The sequence below is a fragment of the Myotis brandtii genome, unplaced genomic scaffold (assembly GCF_000412655.1).
Source record: "Myotis brandtii unplaced genomic scaffold, ASM41265v1 scaffold412, whole genome shotgun sequence".
In the NCBI taxonomy this organism is placed as follows: Eukaryota; Metazoa; Chordata; class Mammalia; order Chiroptera; family Vespertilionidae; genus Myotis; species Myotis brandtii.
This window is the reverse complement of record NW_005365832.1, coordinates 344,168-363,887: the sequence shown is the minus strand read 5'-3', so window position 1 is coordinate 363,887 and position 19,720 is coordinate 344,168. Positions and strand designations below refer to the sequence as shown.

At 39.0% G+C, this 19,720-nt stretch overlaps 1 protein-coding gene across 1 annotated transcript in view; it reads left to right on the top strand.

Moving 5' to 3' along the window:
• Positions 1 to 19,720, top strand: part of PGAP1 (post-GPI attachment to proteins 1) — a 52,383-nt gene that overhangs the window by 19,619 nt on the left and 13,044 nt on the right. The window contains exons 11-25 of the mRNA XM_014545559.1: positions 2,118 to 2,164; positions 2,554 to 2,605; positions 4,289 to 4,366; positions 4,969 to 5,044; positions 6,714 to 6,787; positions 6,886 to 6,937; positions 8,639 to 8,705; positions 9,116 to 9,224; positions 10,603 to 10,641; positions 12,410 to 12,503; positions 14,145 to 14,235; positions 15,170 to 15,367; positions 16,286 to 16,421; positions 17,723 to 17,773; positions 18,475 to 18,656. Coding sequence (XP_014401045.1) covers positions 2,118 to 2,164; positions 2,554 to 2,605; positions 4,289 to 4,366; positions 4,969 to 5,044; positions 6,714 to 6,787; positions 6,886 to 6,937; positions 8,639 to 8,705; positions 9,116 to 9,224; positions 10,603 to 10,641; positions 12,410 to 12,503; positions 14,145 to 14,235; positions 15,170 to 15,367; positions 16,286 to 16,421; positions 17,723 to 17,773; positions 18,475 to 18,656 — 1,346 coding nt within the window. The remainder of the gene's footprint in view (positions 1 to 2,117; positions 2,165 to 2,553; positions 2,606 to 4,288; positions 4,367 to 4,968; positions 5,045 to 6,713; positions 6,788 to 6,885; positions 6,938 to 8,638; positions 8,706 to 9,115; positions 9,225 to 10,602; positions 10,642 to 12,409; positions 12,504 to 14,144; positions 14,236 to 15,169; positions 15,368 to 16,285; positions 16,422 to 17,722; positions 17,774 to 18,474; positions 18,657 to 19,720) is intronic.

The window sequence follows — 19,720 nt, the reverse complement described above, 5'->3', positions numbered from 1 at the left end:
GTGGAACTGGGAGGCATATCCTAGCTGGTTGGGGACTTAGGTGGTATCAGTATGCTCTGTCCACCGTGAAGTTCCCAATCAGTCTTTCACCTAATGATTTTGCTGCGGACAGATTTTTTTAAAAGAACTATACATTTTATGATCTAGTGGCATTTTCTTTTCTTTCTACTTCCTGGAGTTAGTCAGCAATTCCTGAGTGACTTTTTCTAAGCTGATTTATACAGTTTTTGTAATTAGTTAGGGATGTTTACTAGATAACCTGAAATTGTTCTCTGGACACTTTCTAGGCTGTATAAAAATGGTGTTTTAGGGTGGGCTTGAATAATATTTATTCAATTCATTGATGAAGGAGTCAGAATTCCCTATACATGGAATGAGATGAGTGGTGTGGTCTATTGGCAATCTTCATAATGAGGGCTATTTTTGAGGACACGCTCCCTTATTAGCTGCAAAAACCCAGGATGAAAGTGGGCTGGCTATTGAGAGGCTTCTAGATGTTCTTCGTCCAGGCTGTGCAGATCGGTTTTGTTGCCTTGCTTTAAAAGGGCACATTAGCCCTAACTGGTTTGGCTCAGTGGATAGAGCATCGGCCTACGGACTGAAAGGTCCCAGGTTCGATTCCGGTCAAGGGCATGTACCTTGGTTGTGGGCACATCCCCAGTAGGAGATGTACAGGAGGCAGCTGATCGATGTTTCTCTCTCACCGATGTTTCTAACTTTCTATCCCTCTCCCTTCCTCTCTGTAAAAAAAAAATCAATAAAATATATTTTAAAAAAATAAAAGGCACATTAGGGTTCTGAGAAGCATAGGCAGCTGATATTGTAGGCAGCATTTTGCCAGGAGTAGAGAGCAGAAAAATACCATATTACTTTTTGTTTGTTTCCTTTCAGCTTTCTTTTCTGTATTCTTGGAAAAACGTCTTAAATTTTTATTTAAGTTTCATGAGAGCAAAGACCATGTCTGCCTGATTCATCCTTTTCCTTAAGGGCACAATTCCTTGGCCCTAGAATGGACTTTATAAATTATAAATATTAGTTTAATGAAAGGATTGATTTTTTTTTATTGTCCTATGTGTATACTAAGGAAGAATTTATGTGGCCGTCTGAGCAGTGTTTCTCATTACCTTATGCCCTGGTAGGATTTCAGTAGTTGGATCATTTCAGTAGTCTTGAAGCATTGCTCTTACTACTTCCTTAAAAGTTAGAGTGATCTTAGGTCAGAATTCTCTTAAATGACTGAAGCTAAATCCATAATATAGTTAAAAAATCACCATCATCATTGCCGTATTTCCGTGCTGCACTGACAAAGTAGCAACTAGCCTCAGTCTTGGATTATGTTTCAATCCAAACACATTCTCAGCTGCGTAGAAGTTATCTGTTTGGTAGTCAAATAAGAACTCAAATGATAAACTAAAGGCTATACTTCGATTAATTGTTATTTTTTAATTACTTGGCTCTTTTTTGGATTTTTTAATTTTATTTTTGTATAAAAGTCCACGTCTACTTGTTCATTTTTCTGTTTTTGTTAAAATGTAGGAAACTTACTTTGTAACTCCATAATTAAACTGTGAACATTGCCAAACTCAAGGTATTGGTTCACACATTAGAAACGCTTGCCCAGGCCCGTGCAACTCAGTTGGTTGAGCATCATCCCATGCACCCAAAGGTCGCTGGTTCAATTCCCAGTCAGGGCACCTGCCTGGGTTTGGGCTCAATCTCCAGTAGGGAGCATGCAGGAGGCAGCTAATCCGTGCCTCTCATATCTGTTTCTCTCCCTTTCCCTTCCTCTCTCTCTAAAATAAATAAAGCATATATTTTTTAATTAGAAATGCTTAGGTAATGTGCTGTGGAGAGGTGCCCATTGGGTTCCTCTGTCTCACATTGCTACTCTAGGTTACTTGCTTCCCTGTCTTGTTGACTGTAGACTTCTTTGCCTACCCTTGACCTGTTTGACTTTTAGACCATCTCGGATACATTCCTAAATATCAAGTTGCTATTTTATATTGTTGTTGTGCCTACTGGCCCTATCAGGCAACAGTAAAACATCGAAGATGTCTATTTTGCATAATTATTTTCCACTTCACTTAGTGTGCTTTGCTTGTGTCATTAATCAACAGGATACAAATAGTTGGATTTTTGGCTGCATAAACAGCACTTCTATGTGGTAAGTTTTTTGAATCTGTGGCCTTCCATTGTTCATTTTCTTCCACGTAAACACACTCACAAATTATACTTTCAGAATAGCTTTGTACGTTTTAAAGCTCATTTTGGTGCTATACTAAATTAAAGTATAGGTTTTAAAGTGAAAAAGGAAGTTAGCATAGCAGTAAGTTTTGTAAACATTGAAATAGTTGGCTGCTGGAAAGACAGTTTTTTGGTTCCAAAAGAACTATGTAGGTAGAATATCTTGGGTGAGAACATGTTAGGCTTCATGTCATTAGAACTCTCTCTGGCAGCTCTGTGGGTGATTTCTTTTTCCTCTGACGCTTATTTATCATTTATAATACTTTAATATGTGTGTCCTTTAATTATATTTGCCTATTTATTCCATAGCCAGCAAGGTGTTGACTTATCATGGAAAGCTGAACTGTTGCCAACAATTAAGGTAAGTTGTGGCTTTAGAGTTTCAATATTTAGGTGAAAAAAATACTTGAGCCTATAGGCATTTTAGAATATGATATGTTATTAATTCATCTAGGTAGTTCATAAACTTAAGATTTGTTCATCTGCATTTTAGAAATATTTTCCCTAGAAATGGAGAAATTTAATGGAGAAGAATGTATTTTTTTAGTTCTCAGAGGTAAAAACGATTAAGTTAATAATGCTCAAAATAAAATGAAATGTATGTGTTATTGTATCATACCAAGAGCTAAGTAAAGTTTTAAAATTCAATTTGAAGGTATGTTCAAGGCCCTTTCATTTATATTATACTAGAGGCCCGATGCATGAAATTCTTGCAGGGGGTTGGGGAGGGAAAGGGTCCCTCAGCCCGGCCTGCACCCTCTCGCAATCCGGGACCCCTCGCTCTTAACCGCCTGCCTGCTCGCTCCTTACCACTTGGCTTGCTGCCCCTTAGTGCTGCTGCAGAGGCGGGAGAGGCTCCCACCACCGCTGCTGCACTCACCAGCTGTGAGCCCAGCTTCTGGCTGAGCAGCACTCCTGCTGTGGGAGTGCACTGACCACCAGGGGGTAGCTCCTGTGTTGAGCGTCTGCCCCCTAGTGGTCAGTGCACATCATAGCGACCGGTCGTTCTGGTTGTTCCGGTCGTTCTGCCATAACAGTAGCTGGGCTTATATACTGTATATATAGGTAAGATAGATGCCTGTTGCAGAAACATTGCTGTACATTGAGGAGAAGCCCAGGAGTTTGTTTAACGTGCTGTCCCAAGGGAATCTGACTGGCTTCTTAGACGGCCACTCACTGACAGACAGCTCTCCAGCCTCAGAACCTCTCGGGGCTGGCCTACAGAGTTGCCCTGGCATGCCGTGGAGAAAGTTATCTGCAGAAATGTCTCCGTGCATGCAAATTGTAGCAGCATGTCACTACCCCGCCCCTGCACGTACTTCCAGGGGAAACCGTGGCTTTCAGAGCTATTTGGTGACTTGGCTTTTCAATAAATAGACGCGTCTTTTATCTATTTCTTCCTCAAAATGTGGCTATGGGATCTGGTCTTAATTTTGAGAAGAGATGTTTAATGGGTGAGGTACATTATTAGTCTTGCTTTGCTGTGTCTTCATGTCATTTTACTGAATAATTGGGGGATGATGTTCATGTATATCATTAGCCAGCATCTCTTTACTACTTGGGCTTGATCAGAATCATTTGAGATTAGGTTCCAACTCTTCCATCATATTTAGCATCCATTCATTCATCAACTGTTGAGCCTCTGTCATGTGCTACCAAAATAAATGTGGAGATAATGCTGTAACATTGTTTGAAACAAATAGACAAATTATAAAAGGAAAGAGCAAATCTGGAAATAATTATGTGAAACATTTAAATTTAGTGCTAAATGTCATTTGTTTTACATGAAGGGACAGATACAATTCAAGAGATGCAGGACTATTTTGGTAGTCCATATTCACATAATTATTAGGAATTTGACTTTTAGCAGGATTATTGACCTGAAAATATAAACATGCTACCTTATGAAGTATTGCATTTAAGTTTGCAATCTGTTTTTTTATAACGTATTAAATAAGAAATAGTGTGTGTGTGTAATTTATTTTTCTTTTAAAGTGCTTTACGGTCTGTATAAATCAGCTTTTTACTTTCACCTTTTTTTTAGTCTCTGACGTTAAGACTTCAAGACTATCCATCTTTGTCACATCTTGTTGTTTATGTACCATCTATTCATGGAAGTAAGGTAACAAATGGATTAAAGTCATTATCAGAATATTTTGGGGCTACTCATGCTAAATATTTGTTCTTCATGAATTCTTCAGCATAGGGCTTGTCTAAAAACAATGCCAGTTTAGCGATCCTCCTAAGACTGGGAGGACCAGTCTAACTTGAACTAAGCAGAATAAACCCAAGTCTCTTTATTCCAAGTGGAACATCAGACTTTCAAAATCTATTAATTATTGAGACCATTTTATATGCAAGAGTCTATGCCAGGAATTATATAGGAAGCACACAAATGAGGAAGAAACTAACCCCGTTCTTAAAAATACACTTGGGTGGGGGGAAGAGAAATATATTTGGAAACGGGGAAGAGAGAGAATAAAAGAGCTACTCAGAAATACACAATACACTAATAATTTTTATTAAATTAAGCTTGCTCATCAAATTTTCTTAGTTTGGCATCTCTCCTTGAGGAATGCTTGCCATTTTAGTGTAGCCAGAGTTAGGGTGTGGCACAGCCTTCCCCAAAGCTGACGACTTTTATTTTCCACTCAAGCATCAAGATGTTTTACTAAAATTTGTTGAGTCTTTTTTCCCCCTAATAAGTCAATGTTACTATTTCAGTTTGTTGTAGATTGTGAATTCTTTAAAAGAGAGACAAGATCCATACAGCTTCCTGTAACTCATCTTTTTTCCTTTGGTAAGTATTTTGATTCTGGAAATTCTAAGACTTGCTTTTCTTCTTAACAGTGCTGATTTCTTTCGCAATAAAGCACAACCGTGTAAAAGAGTATTGTGTATTTCAAGTGTAGTCCTAGAGTTAGCATGTGATGTGTTCATTCGTTTGACTCTTATTTAATACTGGGCCAGCCATCATCTTCTGAGAAGGGAACTTTAAATTAAATGTATCCATGATCACATACGTTTGTGTGTGTATGTGGGTGTGTTCTCATGTGAATTTATACTCAATATTGGCCCTTTTAATAAAAGGCTTATTATAAGATATAAATCTCTACCTGCCCTGTGACAGTTTCAAGATTTCTCTAAATACATATAACTACATATTCTCTTACATTTTATTATGAAATAATTTTAGACTTACAGAAAGAGTACAGAGTTCCTGTGTACCCGTCACTCATCTCTCTATAGTGTTGGCCTCTTAAACAATGCAGTTGTCAAAACTGAGCAGTTAGCATTAGCATCATACTGTTAACTGAGCCACAGGCTTCATTTGGTTTTCGTTGGCTTTTCCACCTTTGTTCTTCTCCAGGTGCCCACATTGCTTGAGTTTTTATGGCTCTTTCATCTCCTCTAATCTTTTTATAGTTCCTCAGTCTTTCCTTGTCTTTCACAATTTTGTTACCTTTGAAGAGCACTGGTCAGTTATTTTGTAGAATATTCCTTGATTTGGATTTGTCTAAAGCTTTCCTATTAGTTGGTGTTATGCATTTTTTGGCAAGAATATCACAGAAGTGATAAGTACTTCTCCATGTATCCTATCAGAGGACACGTTTTATCACTCACTGTGTCTGATCACCAGTGATGTTAACCTTGGCCACTTGGTTAAGGTGGTGTCTGCCAGGTTTTTCTACTGTGAAGTTACTGGAATTAATAAATATTTTGGGGGAGATACTTTGTGAGTAACCTATTTTTTTTTCAAAATAACCCACTCATCTTAGCATCCATGGGTTCATCTAGTCTGAAGCAGTTATCACTGATACTCTATATTTTCTAGAATTCTTCCCAAAGGGAAGTTGTCCCTTCTTCCTGATTTATTTATTTATTCAGTTTTTATGTATGTCAGTAGTGGACCCATACATATTTATTTTATTCATTGGGTTATAATCCAGTACTGTTGTTACGTTCTTGTTTGTTTAAGTTTTTCCGGCTTTGGGTAGTGGAATCTGTATTTTGGTTGTCTCTTATGCCACTCATGAAAAAAACCTATTCTACTTGATAGAGGAAACTTCCTGTAAAATTTTTATCCCCCCTCTACCCTTTTTTGGTAGGAAAATACTGAGAACAGTACAGAAATGGCAACTCTATCACTTAGCTCCTTAAAGATAGCACGCTTATGAAATGAGATCTACCAAGAAAGCATACCGTATCGACACTAGAGATATGTGTTGGTTTTTTAAAGCACATACATATGATTGAAAGGCATTGTAAATGTTTTTTTTTTTTTTTTATCCAGAGTTTTTTGAAGGAGGATTGTGTTTTTAGGAGTTTTTGCCTTCATGTCAGAAGTCAGAATTTACCAGCTCTTTTTTTAATATTAAAAATCTGTTGGCATAATTTTAATGTTTAAGCGATTTGTACTTTTGTTATTCTTTGGTGTTCTAAGCAATAGGGTACTTTTAATTTAACAGGATTATCTTCAAGGAAAGTGAAATTAAACACAAGCGGCCTGTTCTATAATATAGAGCTTCTGAACTTCGGACAGGTAATAATCCCGCGTATAAGAAGGCTTTGATTTTACTTTACTGTTTAGTTAAACAAACACGTAAACTTCTGTTTTTGTTTTTGTGGTCAAACCATTAGATATACCAAGCTTTTCAAGTCAACATAGACAGCAAGTGCTCAAGAGTCAAAGGTAAGTGTATTTTACAATCAAATATAAAGGGGTTGTCATTTGAAGAATCAGTAGGTTTTCACTTGAATTTCCTATATTTATGTGAAGTAAAATGTAATATAATAGAAAAGCTGTTTATATTTCCAACATATTTAACTTAGACCCTATCTTTACACATTGCGGACCAGTAGTTTTATTGCTAGCTTTACCTAGTGGTCAGATAAGTTTCTATTGAATGAGTACAAAAAACATTTTACATAAATGTTAAAGGCACGCTTTAAAATTAAGTACCCATTGCATTTTGAAGTTATTTATTGCATGTTCTTACAAGCTAATATCTTTTTAAAGTATGATACTTTGTAAAACACTGTGTAATATGAAGCAAGAATTCTCGTGATCCGTCCACAATGTGTTAATAGTAAGCATCTTTTTTTAAAAATATATTTTATTGATTTTTTACAGAGAGGAAGGGAGAGGGATAGAGAGTTAGAAACATCGATGAGAGAGAAAGGGAGAGGGAGAGAGAGAAACATCAATGATGAGTGAGAATCATTGATCGGCTGCCTCCTGCACACTCCCTACTAGGGATGTGCCCGCAACCAAGGTACATGCCCTTGACCGGAATTGAACCCGGGACCCTTGAGTCCGCAGGCCGACGCTCTATCCACTGAGCCAAACTGGTTAGGGCAGTAAGCATCTTCTGTTTTAGTTTTAACACCCACTTTTTAAAAAATATGTTTTTATTGATTTCAGAGAGAGGGAAAAGAAGAGGGAGAGAAAAAGAGAAAGAGAGAGAAAGAGAAACATTGTTCAACTGCCTCCCGCACACACCACAGCTGGGGGTTGGGGATCCAGCCCGAAACCTGGGCATTGCCTGACCGGGAATCAGACTGGTGACCTTTTGGTACACAGGACGATGCTCAACCAACTGAGCCACACCAGCCCAGGCTTAAATATCCACGTTTTAAAAATACCACATAGCTTGCTGTTTTGTTATAATAGTAATTCAGATTTAGCTGCTTAGTGTTTTTCCAGTTTCTTAGTCCTTCTCAAATGCTCTAATATCTTTTATGAGTCTAATATTATAAAACACTAGTGCCCCGGTGCACGGATTCATGCACATTGAAAGGAAATGAATTAGAAGGTGGCCGGTGGGGTGCAACTGGGCGAGACAGGCTGAACATGCCCTGGAGCCAACCTCCCGCGGTCCCGCCCTGGCCGGCCGCACCTGGGGTGGCACCGTGACTTGAAGGGCGTGTACGGAGTGAGCCAGGTCCCTCCAACAGGTGGGGTCCCTCTGCCTGGCCTGCAGGGATCAGGCCAAAACCGGCTCTCCGACATCTCCCGAGGGGTCCCGGATTGTGAGAGGGCAGTTCTCAGGTGATGCACCCCAGAATCGGGCTCCCTCCTCTCTGGTTCCAGGGTGTGTCACCCGAGAACCACCACTGCCAAGTCACCGCAGCTCAGCAGCTCCTGTGTTGAGCATCTGCCCCCTGGTGGTCATTGTGCGTCATAGCTACCAGTCAGACGGTCGCTTAGCCTTTTATATATATAGATTATTACTTAATCATTCTTCATAATTTTCTATTATGTGATGTAACTCTTACTGATTTCTTATGAACTATAATTATAACTACTATAGTTAGTTAGGTATTATAGTAGTTTATATAACATTTGTGTGACATAAGGGTAGTAATACATGTTTTCGTTTTGTTTTCACAGAAGAAATAACTAGTATCTATAAACTTCACATTCCCTGGTCTTATGAAGATTCGCTAACCATTGCACAGTAAGTATATGAAAGGGTTTACCTTAAACTTTTGTTTTTTGAATAATACACATTCTACTAAGTTTATTTACATCAGAGTGGAATCATTAAAGTGCCTCTTAGTAAAATATAGGTATTCCTAATGTAGCATTGTGCCCGTAGGTAATATAATATATGGTATTCTTATTTAACTGGTACAGAATGTAAACCTTCATTGCTTGAAACATGAACCCTTTCCCACTTCTCCCCGACTCCTATGTCCCAGAGGGAGCATTCAGACACCGTGACATGCCGGGAGCGTCCCTCCGTCACCATGCGTCTCACACCCAGCCTCCTCTCCATTACCACGCTGTGTTGGGCCGAGGACTGGCTTAGCCGTGTTATTTAATAGCATTCTGTATTTGAGAATTGATAATTAAGTTACTTTTCAGGGTCCCATCTTCAACAGAAATTTCTCTGAAACTTCATGTTGCCCAGCCAGACAATGACAGCCACGTCGCGTTATTAAAAATGTACACGTCTTCCGACTGTCAGTATGAGGTAAGCTGCACGTTGGCTTCACTTTTAAGATTTAGTTATAGAATAAACGGCAGATGTATTTTTTTAAAATATATTTTATTGATTTTTTTACAGAGAGGAAGGGAGAGGGATAGAGAGTTAGAAACATCGATGAAAGAGAAACATCGATCAGCTGCCTCCTGCACACCCCCTACTGGGGATGTGCCCGCAACCAAGGTACATGCCCTTGACTGGAATCGACCCTGGGACCCTTGAGTCCGCAGGCTGACGCTCTATCCACTGAGCCAAACCGGTTAGGGCACGGCAGATGTATTTTATGTTAGCTTCAGATACATGGTGATGCAGAAGGCAATAAATACTAGAAGTAGACATTCACAAAAAGGAAATAGACATGTATATTACTTTAAATATCCTCCATTTTACCTCTTAGCACCACCTCCATATTTTCTTAGCTGGACCACTGAACGTATGCATCTTAGTAAGTAAGAGAAAATAAAATTAAAATTGCGACTGAAGTCTAACCTTTTCAATTTGGGAGCAAAGGTCCTTTGTAAATTGAAGACCATCATGAAATCAGCTGTGGGTTTCATTCACTAAGCAGCGTGATGCTCATTTGTTCCTAGCTCTTGGATAAGGTCCTTAAGGCCTTCTTTGCTTCTCACTAACTATATTAGTTTCTGTTAGACCATCATGAAATCAGCTGTGGGTTTCATTCACTAATCAGTGATGCTCATTTGTTCCTAGCTCTTGGATAAGCTTAAGGACCTTCTTTGCTTTTCACTAACTATATTAGTTTCTGTCAGTCATTAATCCGTGCAGTTCCGTGCCTATTGAGTTTGTGTTACAATCACCTAGATGTCCTTGTGCTGAGAGAAGGGAAATAGAGCTCCAGGGTAACATGTTATTAACTTACGGGTTCATGAACCAAAGGAGTCCCTCCCTGTGTTAGAACAGGCCAGGTTCTAAGGACTCCAGGTGGACGTGGCTGAAGTAGACATTTGTGGTGACATCACAGGTTTCTAGCTGATGTGAAATATCTTGATTCCACTTAACTGCACTCAGTCATTTAATAAATTCCTTTAGCTTGCATGATCTAGTAATTTGATACTCTCCTTAGTTAAGTATTTTAGTTAGTAAAGGGTTACTATGTATACCATGGCATTCATTCAGTTGTCAAAAGAATTAGAATATGGGAACATATTTTACTGAACAGTAAAATTACCCTGGATACACATTAAATGTTGGTGGTTCAGAGGATTCTTTTGAGATCTTGAGTGCCTTTAGGTTTATTACCATAAAAAAGTTAATTTCTATTTAATAAAATGCTCAATTTAATAAAATGTGACCTGGGGCAGCTTTAGGGAAAATAACATTTTTCTTAATGATTATTTTAAACCAGGTGACGATTAAGACTTCCTTTCCGCAAATACTTGGACAGGTAAGAGAGACCCCTGTTTGGTTATTGATTGTCTTGTGAATGGGTACTGTAAGGTAGGGGTGGCAGACTTCTGTAAAGGGCCAGAGAGTAAATACCAGCAGACCCCGCTATGGCCTCTGGCCGCGGCCGGCACCCCTGCAGCTGCTGCTGCTGCCTCCTCCCTTCCTCTTCTTCCTTCCATGTTCATGAAACCTCAACTCCGTTCTCGGCACACGGGCCACACTGGCCGCCCTGGCTTTAAGGGGTGCTCTCATGTGTGAGACTTCCTAGGGCTGATTCCTGATTCTCAAACAAGTTCATGTTCTTGGCTAAATGGATGTCATATTAAGATTTCATGTTGCTCGTACGTTATAATTCATAGCCTAATAAAATCTGTAGACTCCATCATATAAATAAACATTTTCAGAGAACTTCTGATTTTGTGCATGCTCAGTTTATAAAAGGTGGGAAGTAAATTATATTCAATAGACATGTTGAAAAATAGTTTAAATTTATTTGGAGAGTGTCTTTCTATAATTCATAGGTAAATGGTGTTACAAAAATAATTTATCAAGTAGCAGAACTGCTATATTATGATTCAACATCATTATAACTTACAGAATTGTACAATAGATAATACTGATTTGTCAGAGAAGTTATATAACTTTAAAATTCATTAACATTTTTATTGTGCCTTTTATTACTTTCACTTTATTTATTTTTCATGTTTTGCAATCATGGCATAGCAGAATATTTTTAATTTAAATCATTTAATCCTCTAATGATAATAAAACTTACAAGTCAAAATTAAATTAGAAACTTTTTTACTAATATTTGCAATATCTCACTTGATCCTCACAACAACCTGATGAGAACTAGATTGTAAGTATTGTTACATTTGTGAACATTAGAAAATTATAAGTTAAGTGTAAACATTTTGTGCTACATTAGAAAGAGAAGATTAAATGTTAGTATAAGTTGGAACATAGCCTCATGGAGAGTTGTAATAAGTAAAATGTTAAGGGATCAATTATTACGAAAATTTATCTCTTGGAATCCATGCTATCGTACTTTTAGTATGTTCAAAAGGCATGTTACTGTGCATGGAGGTATGGGCCGAGGACATAACATACTGTATTTTCATATCATTCTGGTGCCTCATAATTTAGGTTAGTGACAAAGAAGAGTCTAGTCAGTTCAGTACTCTCTAGTCGAGCATAATCACATGTGCATCAGAGAAGGGCAGACTAGCCCTGGCCAGTGTGGCGCAGTTGGCTGGGTGTTGTCTGTATACTGAAAGGTGGTCGGTTCAGTTCTTGGTCAGGGCACCTGCAACAAGTAAGTCACTTGCTTGTGTGTGATGTTTTTAATTGTGCAAGTTACTCGCACTCCCTGTGCCTCCATTTCACCTATAAAATGGGGATAAGCACAACCTCAGAGGGTTCGCGGGAGGAGAGCATGAAATAATGCATACAAGATGCCGAATACCACGCCTGAAATATAGTAAATGCTCAATAAACGTGCCTTATAAAAAAGTGTGCAGTGCTTATGACTCAGTTGTATATTTTCCTTATCATGCCTTTGATGAGAAATTCAGATACCATGTTTCTAGCGTACTCTATATTATTAACGTTTATTTTACTTAGAGTCTGATACCCATTACTGGGAACACCTTTGTGGCCATGTCATGAGAGAGATAAAGTGAAGAACAGCAGTTTTATTTCATGTGAAAGGACACCTGTGTTAGCCTGACGATTTAGAAGTTGTCCTTGATTTGCCTGTTTTCTAGGTCGTTAGGTTTCACGGTGGAGCTCTCCCTGCTTACGTTGTATCGAGCATCCTTCTTGCTTATGGAGGACAGTTATACTCTCTCTTCTCAGCAGGTGAGAATCTTATCTTCCTTTCCCCCTCCCTTCTCCCTCCCTCTTCCTTCACCCCTCCCCCCTCACTCCCCCCTCTCTCCTCCTTCACCCTCCCTCCTCCCTCCTTCTGTGCTTCACTACTACTTTTTTTAATCTTTTATGTGGCTAAGGAAGACAGATCAACTTCTTGATAATTTATAACTCACCTCTCCCACGTTTACGGGGATTTGAGATCCTCTAAGTTTTAAAAGATACCCGACACGTCTTACCTGTTTTCTCCATTTTATACCCTTGTGCCTGAAATGTCTTCCCTCTGTTCTGAGGACCTCTCAGTTGGTAGAGGCTTATTGGCAGGGATCTTGTTCTCCATTCTATTCCTGGTACCCAACATAGTGCCAGGCACATAGTAGGCACTCAGTGTAACGTTTGAGCTGTGTCAACTATTAATTAGGTCCTGGCACATTGAATGGAATAATTGAGAGTGTAATGTTTCAAAGGTACCAGTATGTGCAGGATAACAGAAGATGATAAAGTGTCAGATTAGCAACAGAGCAGAGCACCTGATACTGCGGGTGCCGGGGCCAGGGCGAGAGCGGACGAGCGAGCTTAGAAAGGACAGCATTAGGCAGCGGCAGGCTGCGGACAGGAGCGCTGGGTCTCAGCAGGGGACAGGCGGGGAAGCTAACGCACTAGCCTTGCTTCCACCCCTTCTCCTATCTGCCAGTGCCTCTCATTCACTGAACCTACTTGGAAGCCAGTCCATGAAAGTCAGCTTCCCAAAATTCAGAGCAAAGTAGAGTAGAGGCTGGACCTGGAGAGGCACATATAGAACATATATAGCACATTGGACAGGCCTCCACAGAGAATAGCCATTAGAATAATTCCCAGGAGACTCACCTTTGTAAGGTCCTTACAAAACTTGTTGTGTTTGGACAGTCATCAAGGGAGGCAAGAGAGAGGAAAGGAGGATAGGGCCAAAATACATAAAAGCGGTCAAAAATCTCCATTATTTCCATTTCGCCAAGCCCTTCCACAGCGACTCTTTCCCTTTCAGTAGCTTGTTACACTTCCCAGTCTGCCTCTAAGTGTTTGTTTTAACCTGGTGTAGTTACATTCCAGGAAGAGAGCAGCAACATTCGCTGCTCCGCCCAGGTCTAGAGGTTATTTGGGGAATATGACATCACCATACTTGAATGTAAATATTTTTAGAAAGTTTGAAAGAGATGTCTCATCCTTCTGAGTTTTAAGTGACTTGATAGTTGATTCTCAAACATACAGAATTTATACCTAGAGAATTCATAGAGACCTCAGAGATACGTATTGGTTAATCTAGAGCAGTGGTTCTCAACCTTGGCTGCACATTAGAATCACCTGGGAATCTTTTTAAAATCCTGATGTCTGGGCCTCATCCTCTGGAAATTCTGTTTCTTTGTTATGGGGTGGGTCATAACATTAGTAACAAAGAAAGAGAGATGATTGCAGTGGTAATGAGGGCGTGGAGAAGCGGGCGTTCCTGCACTGCGGGTGGGAATGTGAAGGGTGTGTGCAGACCTGGCTGCTCTGCCCGAGGGCGTGTGCTCTCACGGACAGTGCGGGAGGTAGCGTGTCCCCCCTGTAACTGCTGTGAATTCTTCACCACCTGTAATGTCTTCCAATCCTCAGGTCATTGCTTGGAGTATGCTACGATGTTGGATAAAGAAGCCAAACCGTACAAAGTGGATCCTTTTGTAATTATGATTAAGTTTCTGTTGGGGTAAGTCTTGTTACCTGTGGTAATGATTTTAATTTCGTATTGTATATAAAGCATTATGTTTGTCTCCATTGATGGAATATACCTTTTCATACAAATGTGGCAATTGACTTGTTCTGGTAAGCGGGATTTTTCTCTTAGACAAAGGCCTGGTAAGTATATCAACATTTACTTTAATAGTATAATCATTTCAAAAGTAAAGGCCTGTAAATACACCAGGCCTTTAACACTTGTGGAGGGATGAATATGATCTTTGAATAGCCCAGATCATGCGTAAATCATTGTAGGTTACGGATGAGATGGTGCCAGATTGCTTTATCTTACTTCCTATACAAAGTATATTGTAGATCTCTCTACCCTACCTAACATTCTGCTCTAAATTTATACAAATTTGGTTTTTGCTTAAGAACCATTGCTTAGATCTTTTTTCTTCTGTCATTCAAACTAGCTATTGGCTTTGTAACATTAAAAAAAACACACACACACCACTTATGATTTCACTAGAGGCCTGGTGCACAAATTCGTGCACAGGTGGGGTCCGGCCTGCCCGCCCTGATCAGGGCAATCAGGCTGGGCCGGCTGGGGGGAGGGGATGCAGTAGGTTGGCCAGCTGGCCCCGCCCCCTGGCCAAACTCCTGGTCCAGCTCCTGGTCCAGGGGACAATTTGCATATTAGCCTTTTATTATATAGGATTATAAGGAACAGTAGAGAGCAGTAACGCTGCACTGAGAATCATGGCTCAGATCCTCAAAGATCAGTAGTCTCACTGGGAAGATAAATGACTTCATGTGTGTTTTTTAGTATAATTACAAATTCAGTATCATGGCAATGTGGGGACTCTAGTGAATGGTCACACACCGCCCATATTGGATCCTTGAATGTCAGGTGATGGTTTTTATTTTTTTGCTTTTACTTGTCTGTCCTCTTTTATCTGCAGGTATAAGTGGTTTAAGGAAATATGGGATGTCTTACTCTTACCAGAGTTAGACGTCATCGTCTTGACCAGTCAGAGCATGTGTTTCCCCCTGGTCTCCTTGATTCTCTTTCTGTTTGGAACGTGCACTGCCTACTGGGGTGGCCTGCTCTCGTCCACAGCCGTGAGGCTCCTGTCCTCACTGTGGCTCGCCTTGAAGAGGTAAAGAAGGAACGAGTGAACGCTTCCTCATTGCTCCTGATTAAGAAGAAAGCTGTATTCTGATGAGGAGCCTTAAGATGAACGTGCTTCCATTAGACTGTACTTTCTCAGGAAGATGTTATAACTAGCAAAATGCGGATTCGTGTGGAAAGTGGTGTCATTGTCAAAGATAATTTTATCTTTGCAAGTTATTTGATGTTTATCTTATTGCTTGAGTTAATAAAAAACGTTAGGCAGATTGCACAAGTATTTTTAAATTTCACTGTTATAACTTGCTCTCAGGAGGAAGTGTTTCTGGCAATGCATTTGCTATGCTCACTTCCGGTCAGACCTGAGGGCAAGAGACTCCATCACTAGACTTGGGCTCAGGTGAGATGAAGTGTGTACGAGCTCCAATAGCATTGCCTGTGGCTTCATTCTAGGCCCACAGACATCATTTGAAGTTACAGGTAGGCTTTCCTAATAAACCACTGACCTGGTTTCCTCCGCCACTCCTCTCACCACACACGTCACGTGACTCCCTGCCACTGAGGGCAGTGTGGGGTGATGCTTCTTCCTCCCCCATCACGTGTGTGAGTGACCTTGAGACTTTAAGAAATAGAAAGCTGTTTCTCCACCTCTCCAGATCCGACACGTCTGGCACAGGGCCTGTAATTATTGATTACCTTTAGCAACATTTTCCTCTTCCTTAGTACAAATGTCGGCCATACTGAATCTAAATGGAAGAGGAGCTGTCACGGTATATTATAAAATTTACGATCAAATATGTGTCACCCCTTGCCTGTATTAAAAAATAGCTTACACTGTTAACCTTATGGCACGTGCATGTTAAGCAGGAAAGCCTGGCGGAGTATGGTCCTGGCTCCTTCTTGTGTGTGATTGTGTAGATACCTGAGGAGTTTTTTCTTGTTTTCTCAGGCCCTCTGAGCTTCCTAAAGACATCAAGATGCTCTCACCAGACTTGCCCCTGTTGACGGTTGTTTTGATCATAATTAGTTGGGCGACTTGTGGAGCATTTGCCATACTTCTTACTTACCTTTACTATGTGTTTAAGGTATGTCAGCTCCGTAACGTCCAGGTGGCTGGGCTTGGTCTCAGGCAGGCGTAGACTTTCCTGTATGTGTTGTTAGCAAAAACTTCAATTGCCACTGCAGTAATTTTATGTTGTACAGCAGGTTTACGTGTAAAGGTTTTTAACATCTTGGTTACTTAAAATATATAGTTAACTATAAAACTGAAATTATTCATCTGAGTTGAGTTAGTTAAAAAAATGGGGCGGGGTGGGAGGGGAAAAGATACGATCTGTTTCAAATTGCTTCCTGCTCTTGCAAGTAACGTTAACTTCTACAAAACATTTCACTAGAGCAATTTTTATTCACACCTCCCTCTGAACAGGGGTTATACACAAAATAAAACGTTATGTCAGTAGGAGCGAGCTTTCAGTCATGCTGAAATCATGCATAATGTTACATATGTTGCTGAAGAATCAGAGGACAATGATAAAAATAATTTGCTGATAATTCTACCGGGGAAGTAAAAGACACTTTCAGGAAAGCTGATAGCTTTGCAGGAAATTATACACTGCATACTCCCCACATCAGTCTTATGTAGAGATGGTTGACACCAGAATAGATAATATTTTTTTTTTCTTTTTGTAAACAAAGGTTCATTTGCATCTGCTTTTAACACTAATACATGCAAATACATGCACATTATAGATTATTTTCATCAGAAAAAAACTAGAACTACTCTGATTTATAAATATAATATTTTGAGTTTTTAATTGAATATTTTAAACAACTGACCCAGTAAGCAAAACTTTCTCAAATACTTAAGCATGGGAGAGGACAATGAGTGGAAAGGGGGACATATGTAATACTTTCAACAATAAAGAATTTTTAAAAATACCTAAGCAAATCTAGTAAATTAAATTTACAGACATTATCGGATTCTTATAAACATTTCACCACCAAATATAATTGAGTTCAGATTTTCAAAGATTTGGAATATATAAAACATGTTACACTTTATACTATACTGAATATAATCAGATGTTTTATTCACAAGACACTTTAAGTTGCTTCAGTAAGGCATTTAAACAGAGGCCCCTGAATTTAAGAGGTGTAACAATATATCCTGGCCCCGGCATACTTTGGAAGTTTGTGTTATTTTGTTTGTTTTTTAATCCATGGTAGCAAGCAAGTGTAGTTATTATTTATCTTTTCTAAAAGAATACTTTTAAATGTTTAAATGAATTTTTAATCTTTTAGATTTTTTTTTAAATTTTAGATTACAGTGCTTTTCAGTTTTGATATAAACAAGAAGTAAAATTAAATGATCATTTCTTTTTCCTAGATTGTTCATCTGCAAGCCAGTGTAACAAATTTTAAAAATAGCCAAACTGTGGTAAGTTTTATTTTCAAAACTCTACATCACTTTAATATGAAAGAACATGGGGAATTTTTAAAGTTTAGGTTGTTTTTTTAATATTGGGATTTCACACTGTTTAAATGGTTTTATAAATTTAAGTAATTTTATAAAAAGTGAACCTAATGGCCCAACTGGTATGGCTCAATGGTTGAGCATTGACCTATGAATCAGGAGGTCACGGTTCGATTCCCAGTCAGGACACATGCCCAGGTTTCGGGCTCAATCCCCACTGGGGGACATGCAGAAGGCAGCCAATCAATGATTCTCTCGTATCATTGATGTTTCTCTCTCTCTCTCTCTCCCTCTCCCTTCCTCTCAGAATCAATAAAAATATTTTTTTAAAAAAGTGAACCTAGTGAATATTAAAATAGACTTGGATTGTCTAAGTTTAATTTATCAGTATTTATCATTTTTGTTATTACAAACTATATTTTAAATTTTATTTTAAGTAATTACTTAGAAAATATATTCTCAACAGTGGAAATGGCAAAGCAAAGGAATAAAAGTTTCATAACTGATAACCTCTTTACAACGAGGTCATTCCAGTGTTTTATATCCATTTGCTGACAGACAGATGCATCTATTTATTTAGCTATTAAGTAGTTGAATAGGCTTCTACATAAAGTAAGCTTACATTTTACCGAACATCTTGCTGTTTTTCCCTGATTGCTTTACAGAATCCGAAACACTCGCGGAGGAGTGACAAGAGGTGCAGTCAGCACAAGGACGCGGTCCCGCCCCGCCTGTCGGCCAGCGAGGCCGAGGACAGCCTGCGAATGCACACCACCGTGGCCACCCTGCTGGCCTGGGTGGTGCTGCTCTGCGTGCCCTCGCTCATCTACTGGTTCAAGAACCTGCGGTATGTGCTGCTTACGAACCATAACGGATGGGCTCAGGCATGAATGACCCTCCAGAGTGGAGGCTGTCGAGCCCCTGGAACTCATGTTCAGTACAGTCACATTTCCTCCTTTCCGTGAGAACATAAACTTGGGGGAAATAAACCTCCCCAAAACCTGTCCCCAAAAGAGGAAATGGTCACCTTTAACCTTCTCTGATCTAGGCATGTGAAAATATGCTTTACGTTGTTGCTTTAAGGTATTCATAATGCTAGTACTCGATGTATTTTTCAATTCCTGGTCAGTTTTATGTTTTCTTAAATTTGGGGGGAAGAAAAATCCTTCCATTTAAAAACATTTAGAAATAATGGAAGAAGTGTGTATTTTTCTAACATGGCCCAAACATTGAACTGAGTTAATGATCAGCTATCTTACTAATGAAAACCATCATTTGCTTTGCTACCTTGATAAGTGTCCTAGGTCAGTAAGAATCTGAAATGTCCTCTAAGATATTTCTAGAATATTTAGTTATTGATAAATTGTTTCAAAAAAATAGGCTACCGATCTAAGTAATAATTGAACCTCTATTCAATATAGTTTTCAGAAGTTATATAAAACTTTTAGATTTATCTAAATACTGGAAATACTGTTTTTTAATTGATAGAACCAAAATAAGTGTGATAAATTAAATTACAGGTTACCAGATGTTAACCTCCTTCCTTTGTCCATCCTTTTAGTCAAAGATCAGATTTTTGTTCACATGTTTGGGGAGAGTTACTGAATGAGCACAAATTTATGATTCGGAAAGGCTACAGATATTTCACTGTGAATAAATGCAAGAAGTGAGAATTTGAATTTTAAAAAGATAAGAACAGTTACTTTATATAAACCTTTATTTCATCTTTTTAATAGAGCAGCCTTAATAAATTTTCAGTAATTTGTTTTATAAAATTTTTATTTTTTTCTTTGAATTTTTTTAATTTCTTTTTTTTAAAATTTTTTAAATTAAATCTTTATTGTTCAGATTATCACAGTTGTTCCTCTTTTTTCCCCCCATAGCTCCCCTCCACCCGGTTCCCACCCCACC